This window comes from Filicampus tigris, chromosome 20 (genome assembly GCF_054856515.1).
Source record: "Filicampus tigris isolate MCC_2025a chromosome 20, RoL_Ftig_1.0, whole genome shotgun sequence".
NCBI classification, from domain to species: Eukaryota; Metazoa; Chordata; class Actinopteri; order Syngnathiformes; family Syngnathidae; genus Filicampus; species Filicampus tigris.
Window position 1 is genome coordinate 1,539,564 of NC_141236.1, and position 20,605 is coordinate 1,560,168.

The 20,605-nt window shown below is 41.3% G+C and overlaps 1 protein-coding gene across 1 annotated transcript in view; it reads left to right on the plus strand.

The window, feature by feature from the left end:
- Window positions 1-6,890: 6,890 nt before the first annotated feature.
- The window catches only part of meis2b (Meis homeobox 2b), a 28,324-nt gene continuing 14,609 nt past the window's right edge, over window positions 6,891-20,605 (plus strand). Inside the window, exons 1-7 of the mRNA XM_086019593.1 lie at window positions 6,891-7,301; window positions 7,480-7,712; window positions 8,049-8,190; window positions 8,338-8,388; window positions 8,586-8,636; window positions 9,978-10,124; window positions 13,278-13,392. Coding sequence (XP_085875719.1) covers window positions 7,290-7,301; window positions 7,480-7,712; window positions 8,049-8,190; window positions 8,338-8,388; window positions 8,586-8,636; window positions 9,978-10,124; window positions 13,278-13,392 — 751 coding nt within the window. The 5' untranslated portion in view covers window positions 6,891-7,289. The remainder of the gene's footprint in view (window positions 7,302-7,479; window positions 7,713-8,048; window positions 8,191-8,337; window positions 8,389-8,585; window positions 8,637-9,977; window positions 10,125-13,277; window positions 13,393-20,605) is intronic.

A 20,605-nucleotide genomic window follows, 5' to 3' on the forward strand; every position in this document is an offset into this window, starting at 1 on the left:
GATAGCCATATTTCATTTTTCAAAAAAAGCTCTGCCGTCAAACCTCTGGAGGCAATGTCAGGTGGATTTGATGTGGTAGACACATACCTCCATTGAGATGGATTAGACACCTTCACAATTTCAGACTATTTGCAACAAAAACCTTGAATCTTGCAGTTTCGTTCTTGATGTATTTCAGAACAATGGCGCTGTCAGACCAAAAAATGGAGTCTCGTAATTGCAGTTTCAGTTCTCTCCACCACAATTTGTCCATACGAGCTGGCATCACTGCTGCTGTCAGTTCCATTCTTGGGATTGTCATGGGTTTAAGCGGTGCTACCCTGGACTTTCCCATAACAAAGGCACTGCACGTTTTGCCTTGTTGAGTCTGTATCAGCAAGTATGTGACAGTACCATAGCCCTGATCACTCGCAACTGAGCAACAATTTCTTCTTCAAAATCGAGTTGCTTTAGGCATCATCTGATGCAGAAGCATTCCAACAATTGCAGCTCTTTTACGCATTCCACCCATTCTTTAACTGCAGATAACGGTAAGGTGTCATCCCAGCCTACCCGTTTCCGGCACGGCTCTTGAAGGATTCTTTTGGCTGTGAAGATAACTGGAGTCAGTACTCCTAGGTAGAGTGACCAGATCCAAACTCACCAGATGTGGGACAGGGAGTATGCTTGTGGGGGACAATGTGGGACGCAGCTGACGTTCACGACGGACACCAAAAATGCATATGACACAGATTGTCAACTGTTCAGTAACATAATATAATAAACTGTAACAAAATAATCATACATCTACAAATAAAAACACAGAACACAGAATTGCAATTGGATTTATCTGCAGTTACAAAAATACAACACAAACTGCTAATAAAATGGTGAATCTCTGAGACAATATCAATAGGACAGGGACGGATCCAGAACGTGGCTAATGGGTGGGCCTGGAAAAATCAGGGTGGGCCTGGAGATTTCTCTCACCATTCTTAATAGTCAATACAATAAAAAAATACAACAAAACACAAATTCAAAAATAATTTCATAAGAATTTACAAGAAATGTAAAAGTATATTTTCTTCATGAATCACTGGGTCTGTCAATCTGTCTGTCAATAAAGGCTGAAATTAGTCAGTCTCATCATATCTTGAGGTAGATGCACTTTAACAATAGTCACACCCACACAATAGAACCTTGTCAAATCTCAAGTCAACATGTAGAGCATTAAGTGCAGTAACAATTTACTACAGTAACAAAGATAATCCAAACAAAGACAGGCTACTGCAACTACTGCAATTCAAATTATTTTCAAATTAAACAGCCACAGCATAAAACGAAAATAAAAAAGTATATCAAAATTAGTTAGGAGATAACAATACTGTAACTACAATCAATTCAGTTGTAAACAAACGTGTCCACCATAGCAGCACTATGCACTTCCAGAACCAAGGAAAGCACTGATGAAACACTTTAGGTTATATCCATCACAACTCAAGTCTTTCAGTTTTCTCCATAACAGCAACAACAGCCACAAAGTTCACAGAATGCTTTATCTGACTCATCTTTCACTGGCTTCACCTACGGACAATGAGTTCCCAGACCTTGTTGTAACTGCATTTAATTTTCTTTGCAGTCTTCTAACTTTCCTTAGAGTCCTCCATTTTCAATGATTCATCACAAATTACTGGAACGCGCCACTAAAATGCTTGTTTTTGGGAGGTGTATCTTTAAAAACAACTATTGCATGCATGTGCGCCCGGCTGTTTGATTGACAGCATACCCCTGCCTCTCACAGTTTTGCACGAAGACAGTCACACCCATCCAACACCCTAAACCGGGTCAAGACCCCAACAAGCATGCTTGTGAGGTCAGGTCCTTGCAGGAGATTTGCATTGAGTGACAAGTCTTTAAATGATGCACCACAATCAAAAACAACACGGATCTTTTTTTTTTGAGGGAGCTGCAGTTGGGGAGGCGGATCTTGTTTTGAGGATGAGGATGTCTTTATTAGCTTTTTGCATGCATACATATATTTTGGGGGGATTACATGAGAGTACATTTAAGTATTTTCATGCACGAGTGTGTATCGTCAAAGGTTACATTTAAATGACAGTTAGCATCGATATAAGAAGCATGCAATTGTCCATCAGGTTGGTCCCGTTGGCAACAGAGTTCAGAGATCCTGCCCTGGTTGTTGTTTTCTGTCATCAGTCTGGACTCTTCTTGATGTCCGGTCTTTGTTGTTGTTGCTGTCTTGTTCTCGATACCGTGCTGAAGACTGCTTGGTCGACGTGGGATACGGCCGGCAGTTCGGGTACGAATTGCCTTTGAATGGCGGTTGCGCCAATACTCCTCGGTTGATGGGTAAGTGCGGTATGGTGTGGTAGATGCACCAAGGTGCGTTGTTTGGAGTGTGATTGGGATATATGATGTTGGAGGTCAAAGGCATGTTGATGGCCAGTCGTACCGGAGTTTCTACGTCTAGTTCCATAGTGATGAGTACTTTTGCGGTGGTTTTGATGAGGTTGTTGCTGGAGTCGAACAGCGGTATCATTTTTATGAACTAGTTCGGTATGGGCGACATCCACTGTTGTTCCATGATGCCCGGTCTGATTAGAGCGTCTTTGTTCCAGTGCCTGCCCGTGGCTGAAGGGTTGGTGTCTGTCTCTGACACCCATCTGTTCAGGTGACTGTGCGGTGTCACGTTGGCTTTGTTCATCATGTGTATTTCTTGCGAGTACAATGTGGCTGTGTTGGCTCTGCCCGGCGTGTGCGTTGGGTCAAACTGTTATATCATGTGCGTGTTCAGCCATATTTCTTCTTTGGCCGTCCATTCGTATGTGACTGCGTTTTTACCCGGACACAGTTCTAGTATTTGGGCGGCGTTTATGAGCGGATCCCACCCAAAGAATATGTTGTGTTGCGTCTGTGTGGTTGTGCGGTATATACCGTGTTTGTAGGTGAGTAACATAAACCTGGCACCGTTTGTGAGTCCCTCGCGGTACCAAAATTACTGGTATGATACCTCTGCGGGTTCTTCCCACTCTGTCTCGTAGTTGTTGTCTGTGTAGCACAGCGCGTGGATGGTGTTGTTGAATGTGGTGATGGTCGTGTTACCCTGAATGGCGGTTTGTTCGGTCAGCGGTATCATGTTGGAGATGGTGCATCTTGCGCCCGTCACGCGAAAGGTTAGGTTGTTGTATATGAGTTGGAACCAGTCTTTAGGCGTTAAGAAATTGATCCAGGTTTGATTCGGTATACGGTGGTAGCCCGTCAGGTATTGTAAAGGGTTTCTGTCTTGGCCTTGTGACGGATAGTCACATTTGGCGTTTTCTATGTATGCGTAGTAGCTGTTGGAGAATTTCATGATATGATGTTTTTTTCTGCGGATTGTTTGATGTGCAGTATGTAATCTACCCAGTCCTGTTCGTCTATCAGCGCGCCTAGCTCGTTGTCGTCGGCAGCAGCAGTCTGCCCGCCCACCCCACCGGTTGTTTCAGTTTGAGTTGAATGCCCCCCGTCAGGCTCACAAAAGAGTTCGGTAAGAGTGTATGTGAGTTCCTCACCAGTCTCATGATCAGTTGGTCATCCTCGCTGTCCCCCAGCAGGTCTCTCATTGACACGTCTGAGCTGGGCGAAAGCAGCGTCTGCGAGGACAAAGAAGCCATCTGTTCCGGCCCTTGCAGCGCTGCCGCCGGATCCGTGTTTTGAAAGCCACCCTCCGTCAGCTGCGGCGCCACTGACAACTGGAGGTCCTGTTGTGTCGGCCCGCCCCTGATCCTGCTGAGTGTCGCCGCCGCCTTGTCCGTCGTTGTCGTTGTCGTTCCGCCCAGGAGGTTGCTGACTGGCGATATCAGGTTGTTGAAAAGGTGCCTCCTGTATCAGTGTGTTGCCCAGCGAGATTGCCGGATCCCCTTGGCCCAGCAGCTGGTTGGTCGTCTCTCAATGTTGAGGTCAAATGTTTTCATGAAAGAATAATACTGCAGAGGATTGCCATCGAATACTTGGATCTCTCTTTTTGGCAGTGAGGCCAGTGTTTGTTGGTTTACCAATACTGATGTAAGGTAATTTTGTCTTTCCAATATGGACATAATGTTGTGTTCACTGATGTTGCTTGAAACACGGGTTTGTGTGCCTTTGATTTGAGACACAGAGGGTGCTTTGACAGTTGTTGTGGTTTGTGTGTTTGGAAGTACTGAGAGCACCTAAGGGGCATAATTGGTACGGCTTCTGTCAGGTGACCTTGGTCTTGCTCCTCCCAAATATGGGTTTGATTTTGTATTTGCTTGCTGTATTGCTTCATCCTTTTCAACTTTATTTGGTAAAAAGGGCTGGGTTTGAATGTTGCCACTTCTTTTAAAATAAGATTCAAGGGTATTTTTCTGGGAAGCAACTGCGCACACTTGAGCCAAAAAAATTCACTTTTGCTAAGGACGCTACAATGTCCGCCTTGAGCTGAAGTTGTTCTTTTCGTTTCCTTAATTGTTCTTCTAGAGTATGTATTTCTTCGAGCACCTTTTGCCTTGCAATTAAAGCTGCCATTTCAGCCTCAGCTTAAAGACGAGCAGATGTTGTAGATGAAGCTTTTGATCTTGAGCACTTGCTGCTTCGGTTTGATATGCTGTCACTTGGTGCTACTGCATCCTGGAAGTCAAACTTATGATGTTCATGCACTTGTTCTGTTTTGTATTGATTTTTATGAACGTGGTTTTCCAACAAAGGATCTTCTTGATTGTTGATTTCCAAACCTGGAATTTTGTGAATTTTCTACTCCATATCAGTCCACAGCTCCTTTTCCACAGGTTTTTCCTGGTCTCTTCCTTGCAAAGCCTGATCCAGCTGAAGCCTTCCTGTGACATTAGTCTCTGATGTAGCATTCTGTGAAAGTTGGTGGGTCACTTTAAACCAGGCCTCAACATCCTGAGTGAATCTATCTTTGTGTTTAGAAATCTTTGAAAACCACTCATTTTGCCTTTGTTGCTCATCCAGTGGAATTAAAGGCAATACTGAGTTATGCAAAGCAACGGCATTTTAAAACGTTTGGAGCATTTCTTCCATTTGTGATTTTACAGTTTCCACATCCTTCATGAGAGCTTTCATTGACAATACCATCCGTTTCATTCCATCCACTTTCCTTTTGCGTTCCTCTTGAATTGACTAAATTTTATTCATTAGAGCTTTCTCAGTGAGGATTGGCTTTCTTTTCTCCCCCTCACTAGCGGCATTTGAACCAGCCTTTTCTGTGCCACTCATTTTGAATGCACAACCAGCTGATGATCACCAAGAATTCAATGCTAAACCAAGCACAGTGCGAGCGTAGCACTAGTGCTGCGCATCCAGTCACACTTCGCGGTCCCAATAAACGGCGAATCCACTTTTACACCGCGACAAGTTCACTTTATTTGTACCGAGCAATAACCATCCAAGTCGTTTCCAATATTCCACAATAACAGGTTAAATATTCAATACAATCTAAAGTGAAGTTGTAGTAGTTAAGTGTTGAGTGTCGATCAAACGGAATGTGGTGTCCCCGATGCGCAACTTCCACACGTGTGCTTTTGCTGCTCCAATTTCAAGTTATGTGTCCGTTTTTTGCTGACAAATTTGTAAGCGACTATCAAAAAAGCCATCATTAGTCACCAGGAGGCCGAGTACGGGGAGTCTTTTCCTTGGCAGACGCGCCGTTTGTTCATGCGTCCACAACGATCCTCGTTCCAGAAGGTTGCTTGACTTATTTTTGATATGTCCACTACGTTCCATTAGTGGGTTCAACATGCGTTCCAAAGTGATCAGTCATGCATTTAATTATTCGTGCGAACGTGCGGTCAGCAAAAAGTAGGGCTTCCCCGTTCACGCTATGACAGCTAAAAAAAACACTTCCGCCAAGTGAACAGATGATTTTACCAGCTTTGCTGACGTACCACCCCCACACCAGGTGACAAGCACCTCATATACCAATTAATCAGAAAACGCCTTCAATACAATTATATCCACCTATTTACAAAACGTGACACAATACTGGCACCTACATTGATAAATTACAATAAATCTGAAATAACTAATTCAAATTACCAAATTCAAATGACTGGCATGGTGCCCCAAACATTTAACAAACGCAAAAAGTTTCCCTAATGAGGCCTACAAAAAAGTCTAGTGACTCAAATATAGGCCTGTATAAAGTCATGACATGGGCCATATTCATATACATTTAAAAAAAATGTTTTTTTTATTAATAAATTCATAATTGAACTGAATATGGCCTTTGACATCTGTAGAAGATTATTATTAACCAAAATGATTACAAATTTTAACAATAAAATACTCAAATAAACCGTGTACACATGACAATGTATTTGAATATCTAAAAAAAAATCAGAATTCAAAAACTGAATCATTACAGAAAAAGTGAATCATATTTCCAGTCCCGAACCTGGCGGCAGCACTGACAAGTGGTGATGACACTGACCGGAAACTATGTGTGATTTTAAAATAAAAGAAGGCTTTAGAGGTTTAGAAGAGGGAGTAGTGAAACGCTCTGGGAGGGAGGGGTAGGGGGGGATATACACAATTAAGCATTTTCATTGACTCTTCCCTTACAACAACAATCCTGTAAAAGATGAATAATCTCAGGGCAAAAAAAAACTATCAACTTTCCAAAAGAAATCCAGACTTGTCCTGTTGCCATGAAGGAAAATGCAACGTGCTTACTCATATTTTAATATTTGCACCATGCAGAACACACACCCTGCCATCATGACCACTGACAATGAGAAACAATCCTAAACTATAATTGGTTGGCGATTATTGTGAAAGCAATAACCGGAAATTGCAATCGCTTCTTACGCCGGCTGGGTGTTAAATGTGGGCTGGCTGAATGCAGCCTTCCCCAAGTTCCGTCATGAGCACCCACTGCAGTTCTGGCTTCATAAGTGGCTCCTCTGCCAATCGGCGAGCAGAGAGCGAGCGTGTCGGCGCGCACGGACACGACAATCCACTCCCAACAAGCGGATGACTGACTAGGCTATAGCACAGAGTCAGCGCTCGTTCTGTCCAAGACTTGCAACTGATGCTCACATGCACATCAAATACACGCACTGATCCTCAATCCACTCGCAGAAGAACCACGGAAATTAAGTTGGCCATTTACGCGTTAGTCGCAGGACAGATGATGATTCCTTCTTCACTCTGATCATTTCATTTGATTGGCATTCCTCTGGCTTGCCAACGGGACTATAATTACATTTAGGAATATACTTTTGTGACTCTTGGATTTTAAAGTCATCCCTTGGAAATTGCGCGCAACGATGGCGCAAAGGGTAAGTAACACACGCCATAACTTTTCATACTTTATGTTAATATTTTCGTCATCATTTGACAACTGTCGTTTTAAATTATGTGTGTCAATATCATGAGCGGGGGTGACTGATGAACAATATATTTTTTTCTTATTCATTAATAAGAATTTCATATTCATCTAATCTTTTATCACATAAGTACGATGAGTTGGCTCATTACGGAGGTGGGATGGATGGAGTTGGAGTTCCGACATCCATGTACGGAGACCCCCACGTCCCGCGGCCCCTACCCCAGGTCCACCACCTGAACCACGGGCCGCCCCCGCATCCCACGCAGCACTACGGGGCCCACGCACCGCACAGCATCATGCCAGGCAGCATGGGCAGTGCAGTCAATGACGCGCTGAAAAGAGACAAGGACCAGATTTATGGGTATGCCTATTTAAAGAATAATAAAAAAATTAAAAAAAGATTCCAGCGATAATAAGAAATGAGCGCATGTGAGACACCTTACAATAAATTTGGTAATTTCAAGTAATTTATATGAAAATAAATAAATAAACCATCGAAACATTAATATATCTAGACATGTTCATTAAAAAAAATAATTCCATTCCATTGATTGGGATTAAAATAATTGTTTAAAAGGACTCTGATTTTATTTTGTTTTATCAGCTTCTTGCAGGTTTTGTTTTGTTTTGTTTTGTTTTTTTGCAAGGCTGCCATGGATGCTTCTCTTGACGGGAGTTTTGCGTTACTGTCTTGCAGTCACCCTTTATTCCCGCTTCTTGCCCTCGTGTTCGAGAAGTGCGAGCTGGCGACGTGTACGCCCCGAGAACCCGGAGTGGCTGGCGGGGACGTGTGCTCCTCGGACTCCTTCAATGAAGACATAGCGGTGTTTGCCAAACAGGTAAGAGCGCGCAAATTGACTCAAAAGACCTGAACTAAAAAGACATCGTCTTTTGCGGGATTATTATTGCTCTATTCCATTGCAATAATTTGAAGAAATATTTGCGCAAACATCCTCGACTGACACTTTCTCCTTTTCCACTTTCAGATCCGCGCAGAGAAACCTTTATTTTCTTCCAACCCAGAGCTGGATAACTTGGTGAGTACAGTAGCATTTCCTTCTCCTTTCTTTGAAGGCTCGGGTTGCTGCATGTGGCTCGCCTGAAGCAATCACATCCCTTCAGGGCGCAGTTATTAAAATCCTTGTTTGACTCATAAAGCGCATAGCGTTTTAGAAAGCGCCCGAAGGCTCTGTGCACCCTGTTGATTGATGCTTCCCTGCATTTTTGCTTTTAGATGATTCAAGCCATACAAGTGCTGCGTTTTCATCTGCTGGAATTGGAAAAGGTCAGTAGTATTTTGGTTACAGAATTTGAGTTATTATTTTAGAATAACATAGAGATTCAAATACAGTGGTACCTCTACTTACGAAATTCATTGGTTCTGGAAGAAATTTCTTAAGTAGAAAATTTTGTAAATAGAGACGCGTTTTCCATGTAAATGCCCTAATCTGTTCCAAGCCCCCCAATATTCAGACATAAATGTTTTATAAAGCATAAAAATGCATCAAAACATGTTACAATTAGATTATTGCACAATAAATGAGAGTTGTGCATAATGTAAAAAAAAAACAAAGAATAGAGTAAAGAAAAAAAATTATGGTCGTTTACCTTTTAATTGCTGTGCTCATCGCTTTTTGCCCTCTTTGGTTCATGTTCTCTCTCAGAAGTGGTTTTTGCCAGTCGCTTTGTAAAGAACTGATTTAATAATGTGGCGACTGTCGATACATTACGGTCATATTCTTTGGCGAGATCAACCAAACGCATCCCCTTTTCATAGTTTTCTATTATCTCTTGCTTTGTTTGTGTGGACGAAAAAAAAAAACGATTTTCTCCTTTTTTTCATTTTCCTCATTTCTAATTCACGTAAAACTATCGGAACACCCCATGGTGCCAGGGGCGAATGACGAGTACGCTGCATAGACATATCTATCTATCTACCTGTCTATCTGCACACATATGGTAGAGGTCCGTCTTAGCCAATGGGATGCCAGGAGGATGCTAGGCTAGCCAATGGCAGAACAGCTATGAGTATGTTGCGTTCAGGAAACTCCGAAGCTGCGAGTGGCGGCCTATACTGTATTTTTACCTTTCGTATCTTGAAATTTCTTTCGTAAGAAGAGGCAATATTTTCCTGTTGAGGCGTTTCGTAACTTGAAAATTTTGTATGAAGAGACGTTCGTAAGTAGAGGTACCACTGTATCTGTATATTGATCCTTTCATGACTCAAAGGTTGGTTATGGTTGATCCATGCAAAAATTCTCCCTGCATCTTATTTTTTAAGCATGGCAAGACTTTCATTCTATTTGTCAGATTTTCCAGTTTTACTGAACATGACCTTAACAAAACACCTTTTGGGAAGAAACAAAGATCGCAAGCAATGTCTTTCTGTTCAACATTAGTGACCTCTGACCCTTCAAATGATTTTCTGGATGAATGGACACTATCCCTCAGACAAGTTCAACATTTTTTAACTCAAGGCTGCAAAGGGATGACCAAATTATTTTTTGGTTCCGTTTTCTGTGTCATTGTCTCAACACATGTATCATTTTTGCTATATGACCTGTCAGGTGAAAACGTAAAAAAAAAAAAAGTAGAGTATTTAAACCAATATTTGGTTTTATTGCAGGTGCACGAGCTTTGCGATAATTTCTGCCATCGGTACATCAGCTGCCTCAAAGGCAAAATGCCCATCGACTTGGTCATTGAGGAGCGGGACGTCTGCAAGTCGGATTTTGACGATCTGTCGGGATCTTCCACCAACCTTGCTGATCATGTGAGTTTATTGCATCGTAAAGATGGAGAGCGGCCCCTCACTGTTGACTTTTAGTTATTATTCATGATGGTGTCATGATTCAAGTACAACCAGTGGTCCGCCTTTGAGTGGGCGGAAGGGTTTGAAAGAATTTATGACACAATATATTTTTTTCCCCGTGGTTTCGTTCAATCCATTTAATGTGATGTTGACGTCATTTGTTGGAGCTGCGCAAGTATGTTTTTGTTTGGTTATGGCCTCCCTTGTCTGCCATTTCAAGAGTACATTATTACTGTTGCTCTATTTCAACCATTCTATTTAACCAACAACATGTTTTTTTGTTGTTTTTATTTACACATATTTTTTTAAATAGTTTTTTTTAAAGCTAACACAAAACTCTTGGTTGTTTAATTTTATCTACATTTCTTTAAATAACAATAGCAGGAGTTTCCTGCAATGATTTTTACAGGAACTATGCATTGATGGTAATTGTAATCCAAAGAGTGAACATTGATTGTGCGTGTCATTGGGGACTTTGCAAACAGCTGACAAAAAACTTTTTTTCCACCAAGAGGAGTCTGACATCATAGTCGCGCTGTTTATCCGTTGTGAAATAACAAAGGAAATTGTACAGTTGGAATCTATGCTTGTCCCTGAAGATACATACTTTAATTCTCGGGAGCACAGGTGTCAAACTCAAGGCCCGCAACTCAAGCAAATCAACCATGTGAACTTACATGATAAAATCTGTACCAAAATGTTAAATTGTCATCGTCGCTGTCCTGTGAAAAACACTTATGTCCATTTTTTTCAATTACATAATTTTTTACATGAATGGAGTTTCCGCGTTACAGACATCGCATTAACATGATTTTTTTTTTTTTTCCAAAATTGGACATAAGCGTTTTTCACTGGACAGCGACGATATGTAATAAATAAAGTAGAGATATTGCAATCATTTTCTTCTTCTTACAGTAACTTGAGCAAACTATTTTTCTTGACTTCTGATTTCAAAGATCGTTAACTACAATGTAGCCGGCGACAAAAATGAGTTTGACACCCCTGCTTTAGAGTAATTGTTTCTACCTCTGGTCGATACTAAAATAAGACTTTAGCTAAAGTTATTTTCCAGGCTGTAAAAATAGTAATCATACAAAAGCAGCTGGCACTTTTTGCTGGTGACAATCCATTGAACCCCAAATGGTAGAAATGTATGTTCTGTCACTAGTCCTTACAGCAAACTTTCTTTTCATTCTTCACCACACCACTGTACAGTAAGAGAACAGAGCGATCTCACGTGGTTCGGTTTTCTTGCAATTTTTAACCATGATAAAAAAAAGAAAAAGAAAAAAGAAATATAAAGGATCACGTTTAAAAATCCATTAACTGGCTGTGAAGCTGTGAAGCACTAGAAAGACATTACAAGTACTAATTGTATCCTAACTAGTTTGGTGTGTGTTTACCCGCAAACACTGATAACACTCAAAGTGAGATCTACTGTATGTTAAGTTTTACTCAACCTCTGCATTGAGGCAAGATGAATCATTGTTACAGAAGCACCTGGTTTGTAGCTAATCTCCAAAAATCTCCCCTTTATTGTTGTTGTTAGTATTATTCTTAAAGAGGAAGTCAATCCCACTTGTGTAAACATGGCATTCTAATGAATATTCTGACCAACTAACTGACGGGTTTAAATGAACAACTGACTGATGGATTAACGGACTAACGATTACAATTCTGTTTGTCACAAAAAATGACGGACTGACAAATGACGGACGGCTGCTGATGGACGATGAATGATGGACCCGCAACATTTAGTAAAATGCCCACCGCTGTTCAATAGTCCAAACACGGCATTCTGATTAATTTAGCGTTTGTGGAAAATCAGTTAAAGGGGAAGTCAACCCAAAATTGTCTTCAGAATAATATGTTCTATGGGCCTCCACCAGTCTAAACATGGCATTCTGATTAATATTGCGTTTGTGGAATACAAGCTAAGCAGTCAAATTAATCCGGTTTTACCAACCTCAAGGGGCAGCCATTTTGTCACTTCTGTCGACTGAAAATGACATCACAGCTGCTCAGGGATCAGGTAACAACCAATCACGGCTCAGCTTCTGATAACAGGTGAGCCGTGATTGGTTGTTACCTGAACCCTAAGATGTCACTTTGATTATGTCATTTTCAGTCGACAGATGTGACAAAATAGCCGCCCTCTGAAATAGCTAGATTTAGTTGCTAAACTCATATTCCACAAACGCAATATTAATCAGAATGCCCTTTTTAGAGTACTTAAGATGCATTTTCTTGTAAAGAACATTTTTGGGTTGTAGAACATAGTTTTATGTGTTAATTCGTTGTGACTGGACCTGTCCCCACAAAGCAGTACTGTCCGGTTTAGTTTTCTATATTTTTTCACAGTTCCACTCCAAACCAAATACACTGCTTCACGGTAACCCGCATGTCATTTGGTACATGCTAAAGAATGATCTGCTCAATAGATACAGCGTCCTGTGTTCCTTTTAACAGCTTTTTAATAGATGAGATGTGAAGAAATAAGACCTTAATTAGCTTGATGAATGTAGAAACACATGGTGTTACTTTGAGTCGCTGCGTTTACAGAGGAGTTGTAATTATTTTCCGGCCGAGAAAGAAAAGAGACGCCTCCTTCACACTGCGCTTTTGTCCTTGTGCTTCTTGTTGTCATCTGCCGAGCTCTTCATCTGATCACCATCAGGCAAACAGCTGACGCAAAGAGGCTGAAGAGGGAGATCGACTGTTTGGCTTGGGCTTATAGCCGTCTGAGTGGCCTGAACAAGTCTCCCAATAAATACAGGGTTCCTCCCTAAAACTGCTCACAGAAATGATCAGGGCATCGCGAGGTTTACATGCTGCAGAATTGCCAGATATCCTCTAGAAATACACTTTGGCTACGGTGTTTCATTTCAAGTCCACCACAGGCAGAATGGTAATTTTTATCCCTCATGTGCCGTTTAACTTGCTGCCCTGCAATGCTAATTGTATTTTGCAGCTGTCTTTGTAAAAATGCATAATGGAGCTCTTACCGGACCTACTGGACCTTCCTCATCTATTTTCCCTCTCCCTCCTCTCTTCTTTATTTGTATTTTCTTATCTCCTGTCCCCTGGTGTGCGGACCTTACCCTGACCTCTCAGAACCCAGCATCCTGGAGAGACTTGGACGACGCCCACTCCACACCCTCGGTAGGAACCCCAGGACCGTCCAGTGGGGGACACGTCTCTCAAAGTGGAGACAACACCAGTGAACTCGGTAAGAGAGCCCACAGGTTTCCTCCATATCAAAGCTTTGCATTTTCTGTGACCCCTCTTAAGCTTGGGTCCTGCTGTAAGGTGACTCGGTGGGATTATATCATGACAGTTATTGTACTCACTTTATCGAACCATCATCTTAATCGCATATATTTAGGATCTGTCCTGACAAAGGTGTTTCCTGGGAATTTTCAGTCTTGAATTTTACATTTGGTCTGATGGGTCAGAGAAGTCGGGCTGGAAAGTGGCAAATGGCTGCAAATTGTATCATCAAAAGAGACTGGATGAAGTTTTTTTTTTTTTTAAGAGGGGGTTTTGTGTGTTTTATAAGATTTGCTTGTCGATGACGTACTACTAAGCGTGACCTTTAACATTTAATATTGCTATCAAAATAGAACAGACAGCCTTTTTTGATCTATCTCGCTGGGCCTGGGCAGCTATTCACAAATTAGAAATCTGGGACAGTTTTTAATGGGGATGTAATGATTAATCGAAAATTGATTTAAAATCAATTTAAGATGCTAAAAATATGCATCAATCTAAAAAAAGAAAACTGATTAATTGAATAATTGAGTGTTGCATTTATGAACTCCCAAGCCCTAAACAGCAACACCTAACAAAAGACATAACATACATAGATCATTAGAATATACAAATTTGCAGTGCTAAAAAATGATGTTCCTCCTAATCTTTTAATATTTTTCCATTACAGATTTTGAATGTGTAGATCAAATTTATGCACTTGTGCCAAACATCGTTGTGTATTGCGTTTTTGGATGGCTGAAGAACCAAACTAGCGCACAGAGACAAGCATGTTAGTGATTTTCTTAAAAAATCAATTTAAATCGAAAATAGGGAACTGAAAATCAAAAATTGGATTGAATAGGGGCTTGAGTGAATCGTTACATCCCCATTATTTAAACTAAACATTGCTTAATTAATGAAGACTCCTGACAATGGTGTCCTGGGTACGACTCATTTAGAAGTGATAAATAGATCTCTTAACTGAGCATTTTCTCTCTGTGTTGCCCTAATATCTCAGCAGTTTGTGTGATTTCCGGTGTGTTAATTGGAGGCTATAAGAGTTTTATGACTTGTTTTTGTTTTTGTCAAACTAGAATGGATTTTAAAGCAACTTTCCACCCTCTGCCCATCAGGCATCAATGGGCAGAGCATTGACAAGAACAATAGAAGGATGCTTTGCAAGACAAGAGAAACTGAGAGGATTAAGTAGACAATCAGAACCAGATCACAATCTTTACTTTGATATTGCACCAGGCAGTTTTAAAAATCACATTATTAACCTGCATCAACTTTTGAGGAGGATGTTTGTTTGGGATAGTTTGAGCTTTTTTTTGCTTATCTAAAAGTCAAGCCAGCCTGTATGTGAGTATTTTTTTTCCCTTTAGCCTTTTTTTTAGACAACAGCGGGGGAAACCTCAAGGTCCATGGCCTTTTGACCTGGAAAAGAATACATTGAGGATGGGGGTGCAGAATACCCCCCGTGGGGATGTAAGGGCAGAGCATTTTATGTATATGAAACAAAGGCAGAGAGGAGAACGGAATGATCAGAGCTGCGGTTGCTGCAGCAGGGCTGGCTGTATGCTACCTGCGGAGGCTCCCTGGGCCTCTGCTTTATTTTCTGGCTATGATACAGATGAATCAAACCCAACACACAGTGCAGTTAAAAAGACATTCAGAGACCGCCGAAGTCCCATCCATTAAACACACGCCTCCATTACATGTAGATTTCACTCAGATTTCACTCAGCCTGGCGGTCAAAGCAGCACCATTTCACAGAACTTAAGGATTTTAGTCACTCATGCTCCCAGAATTAATCTTAATCATTGCTAATGATTATTGAGCAAACCAGCATAGACACGTGGAGTGATAAGGCCTCACAAAAAGGATGCAAAACAGAAATTAAAATCACCATATTTGTGACATTCACTTCATCTCGAGTCATTGAAAGTCAAGTCATTCAATTTGTGACTTCCTTTTTCTTTATTTGCCCAATATTTAACTGAATTGAACCAGGCACCTTGACCTTGCTAAATATGTCACATTTGGCCTAAAGAAAAGTATTTAGTCGCATGTTGCGGGTTTATTATGGTCCTAGTCAATTATTCCCTTTTCTATTTTATACTGTCAAGCAATATGGTTCTTTATTTGCCACACGTGTATATTATCCACCCATGCATTTTCTGTCCTCCTGAGGGTCACGGCCCAGCCTATCCCATCTGATTTTGCGCAAGAGTGGGGTACACACTGGACTTGTCATCTGTCAATCATAGGGCCATGTGTATTTTATTATTATATTCCTTCTATATGAATGAGTATGATAATATGTCCTGTGAAAAACCCTTATTTCCATTTTTTTCCTTTTTCTTATTTTTTTCCATGAATGGTGTTTCCATATTACAGACATTAATGTGAAAAGATGTTAAAAAAGTCAAAAATTGGACATGCGTGTTTTTCACAGGACAGTGACGATGTACAGTACTATAATGTATAACATTAATTCAGTTTTGTGGTCTTTCCACGGGAGTTAATATATACACTTTTCTGGTGGAGAAATACATTTTCTAGAGTTGACCCAAACTTGTAACGCCCCTGGTTCCAATCAATAAACTCCCTAAAATATTGCAAATGCCCAAATTATTCATGCTATCTTTTTCTATAATTATTGAATTGTCTTAACCTTACTGTAGCGAGAGTAGTCAACCAACCCCCCCTCAACCCACCCACCCCCCCATTCTGACAACATCAACTAATGTCATTTGAGAGCACTGTGGTACTGGCAATTGACTTGAAACCACAGGAAAATGATCCCATCGACTCGTGGCCGGCGGTTGGGCTTCGGGCTTGCCTGCTTCTCTCTGGCCTCCCAGCGTTTGGTTGTTTCCTTGTAAGCTGTGTGATATGCAAAGGGCTCCCTTTGATACCTCAACCCCCAGGGTTACTGCTGTTGACCACAGCTAAGGGGGCCGAGCTATCCGAGGAATGTTTGGAAGAGGTCTGGGGGTGGACAGCAGAAGCTTCCAATGTCCATCACAAAGAGGGAGATAAAACAAAAGGCGGGAGAAAGGCAGGTCAAAAAGATTCTGTGCACTTATATTGAAAAATGGATTATAAGGAACAGCATATGTGGAATTCTTCTGTCAGACTCACAGCCTAAAGTGAACAGGATGGAATGTTTCATGGTGTGGTTGCTGACATGCTAGTGAAATCACAGCTTAACTGTCAATACGGAATAATGTCCTTGTTGTATCTGTCATGGTGTGGGTGTTCTAAAAAGGAGGGGAGAGTCCAGGGGACTGAAGGAGGCGGGACTTAGGGAAAGGAAAAAGGTGTTTGGTGGTCACGTTTCTATGGTTTATTTCAACACACACACATTTCTCTGTTGCATTTGCATACATTGAAACACATTATGCATTAAATAGGGATGGAATGATTCACTCAAGCCCCAATTTAATTCCATTTTTGATTCACTTCCCGATTTCAATGAGATTTTTTAAAACAAAATGACCAAAATGAATGATGCTTTTTATTACCAAAAGATGTTTTTATTTCAATTAGGGTTGTCAAAGTTAAAGCATTAACTATTGAGATTAATTTAAATCTTATAACGCATTAAAAGAATTACCTCCGTTAACTCAGTTTCATTTACTTGCTGTGGCAGCTTCCCTCTGCTCACTTTGCAGCCAAACAGAGGAGAGTCACTGTCACAATGATGGACTTTTACGTAGTTTTAATTTAAAAAGTTGCTCGATTGCTCATTGGAGAAATTCTAAATAATTTGCGCACTTCGCAAAACCAAATTCAAATATCATACTAGTTGTATGTCTTTGGGGCATCGTTCAACAGTTGTGTTTTACAGGAAAGGAATAGTATTCAGAATCAAAAAAATCTATTAAAATGGCTTTGAATCAAAATATACCTTTAATTTTTTTCCATATTCCAAGATTTTACTCAAGTAAATATCGGTTGCAAGCTTTGTAAAAAAATGTAGTTGGAAAACTACAATAAATCGTGATTAATTATGGAAAAGTTGCGATTAATTAGTTACACAATGTTAATCGGTTGACAGCACTAATTTTGATATCTGCATTTTGTCCTTGTTACATACAGTAATTTTTTTTATAACTTTACAAAAAAAATTTTGAAAATGAACTAATACATTTGAATGTTTCACTCCATTTTTGTCCTGTTATCAGTGTTTTGTTATTGCCAGAACTAAACATAAAAATAAATAAATGTGCAATAGATTTGACTGTTATTATTACGAATCCGGGCGGCACGGTGGTCGACTGGTTAGCACGTCCACCTCACAGTTCAGAGGTCCTGGGTTCGATCCCGGCTCCGGCCTCCCTGTGTGGAGTTTGCATGTTCTCCCCGTGCCTGCGTGGGTTTTCTCTGGGTACTCGGGTTTCCTTCCACGTTCCAAAAACATGCATAGCAGGTTAATTGATCACTCTAAATTGCCCCTAGGTGTGATTGTGAGTGCAGATGTTTGTCCCTGTGTGCCCTGCGATTGGCCGGCAACCAATTCAGGGTGTCCCCGGCCTACTGCCCGAAGACAGCTGGGATAGGCTCCAGCATGCCCCGCGACCCTTGTGAGGATAAGCAGTATTGATAATGGATGGATGGATATTACGAATCCTTTTGTGATCAAAATTTCGATATCGATTCTTTCATTTTGTACATCGATACATATTTGAAGAACTTTAAATCGATTTTAAATCGAATTTCAATGAATCGTTACACCCCGAGCATTAACTCTTGAAACCGAATCCTGTCATAGCCACAGCATGGCCTAATTGTAGCAGTGTGTTTGTGGAGTGTGTTGCAACATGAAACTGAGCAAAGAGCAGAGCAACTTCATAATAAAAATATCCTATCCTGACCTTTTAGTGCCATTCTGATTACAGTATTCAAAACCGCTTGCCTTAGCTTTAAATGTAATCATCATGTTCAGATCGCAGCGCAGAGGTATTCCCCAAGACTTGGAAACAATCCAGACTGCTCCATTTGGAGCTGTGCATCATGCCTAATAAGGGAAAGAGCTGTGTGGTGTCACCGATGATGGATCAGGGACCTGCTGAGCTCATTAGATAGGCGTGCTGGCTTTGCATCACTGATGCAAATGGGGTACAGCAATCAGTTCTGCTAAGTGCTCCCCACTTTGTCTTTTTCACGCACCGTCCACTGACTGCTCATCACACCATAACAGTGTTTAAAAGAGCAAGCTATAACAGAGGTGTCAAAAAAAAAAAAAACTGCAGAGCTAGAATGCCTGGAATGTTTGACATTGAAAAGAAAACTTTTTATTTTTGCATGAGAATGTCATTATTAATGTTAATGTTAAATGTTAATGTTAAATCCATGACATGCTAATAAATTGTTAAGAAACTCCATCTAGCCTGTTTTGCAAACTCATCTTTTCGTCCAGCAGCCCCACTTCAGAAACAAAATTACCGCCATTTTTAAATACATCAACGGGTAAAACATTTTGATGCAAAATGAGAGATGCATTATTTGAATTGCAGTATTTTTTTCTCTCCTTTGTCTACACATTGCAGTTATAATTGGCTCCATTTGGACAATTTTTAGCACATCCACCTCACAGTTCAGAGGTCGTGGCCTCCCTGTGTGGAGTTTGCATGTTCTCCCCGTGCCTGCGTGGGTTTTCTCCGGGTCCTCCGATTTCCTCCCACATTCCAAAAACATGCTTGGTAGGTTAATTGGACACTCTAAATTGCCCCTAGGTGTGATTGTGAGTGCAGATGTTTGTTTGTCTCTCTGTGCCCTGCGATTGGCTGGCAACCAATTCAGGGTGTCCCCCGCCTACTGCCCGAAGACAGCTGGGATAGGCTCCAGCACGCCCGCGACCCTTGTGAGGATAAGCGGTATAGATAATGGATCGATGGATATATATTTCGGTCATATATCATATATATATCATATATATATATATATATATATATATATATATATATATATATATATATATATATATATATATATATATATATATATATGTGTGTGTGTGTGTGTGTGGGGGTGTGTGTGTGTGTGTGTGTGGGTGTGTGCGGGGGTGAGTGTGCGTGTGTGTGTCTTTTTATACTGCTGAAAAAAGCTGTACAGGCCGAAGAGAGGGTGCAACAAAGCAGGGCTCTTCTTCATATCTTAGGGTGCCGCTTTTTGTATATGTTTTTCTCCTTGGCCCCGGGGCAATACTCCAGCCATCCCTGCAGTCATGCCCAGCCCTCCACCTCCACCCTCCAGTGTCACGCGTGCAGACACTGGCAGGCAGTGTGGAGCGCATCCTGATGGGTGGGTGCGGAGATCGAGAAGTGGGAGGCGGGGTTGCGCGGTGGGGGACGGGGTGGCGGAGGGTTGGGGGGGTATGAGAGCAGGGGCATGGCAGAATTGCACGGGTGTACGACTTTGAGACTGGACCGTCACACACTGCTTAGATTGGCTGAGTTGCCGGGGAGCAGTCAGAAGCGATTAGTGTAGCAGAAGATCTGCCCTGCGGCTTTCCCCTCTCTGCAGCACAAGAAAGAGGGATGGGGCGAGCAGAGAAGAGGAGCTAGACTCGGGTGAAGTGGGGAGGGGTGTGACATGCCATACGTAGAGATAATTAGTCTGAGCTTAGCTCGCTTTCTTTTTTCCTTCTTGACTTCTTTTTGGTCACAGTTTGCCTTATTTACTTAAAAGACGAAAGTACACTACGGGGAGTCTAAGATAGAATGTATAATGGATGCAAAGTGTCATCTCGAAAATAATACAGTGTGTATTTTATTTCAAAACAAGCCGAGCAGAGGACAATCAGTCTTTTGAAAAATTCCAAATTAATTCAGTGTGGGTTATATTTAAAGAGCCAACGTCCAGAGAGAGCAACTTAACAACAAAGTGTTATGTAAAAAAACCAAAAAAAACCCGATAGCCCTAACCCTGTATTGAATGAAGGACAGAGGCCATCTCATCTCTAACTGTGCTGTGACTCAGAGCTGGATGCCATCCGTCAAAACTCCCACCGCCCCGCCCCCACATCCATGGAACACATCCTTTTTAATGTCAATATTCATTAGCTTAAATATTTATTCATGAATACGCCTCATATAGATGCGCTTGATTGATGCATCCCTAAAAACAAAAAGACATGCTCGGGCAAATCTTAAGAAAAGTAGGGTTTGTGTCCCGCCTCG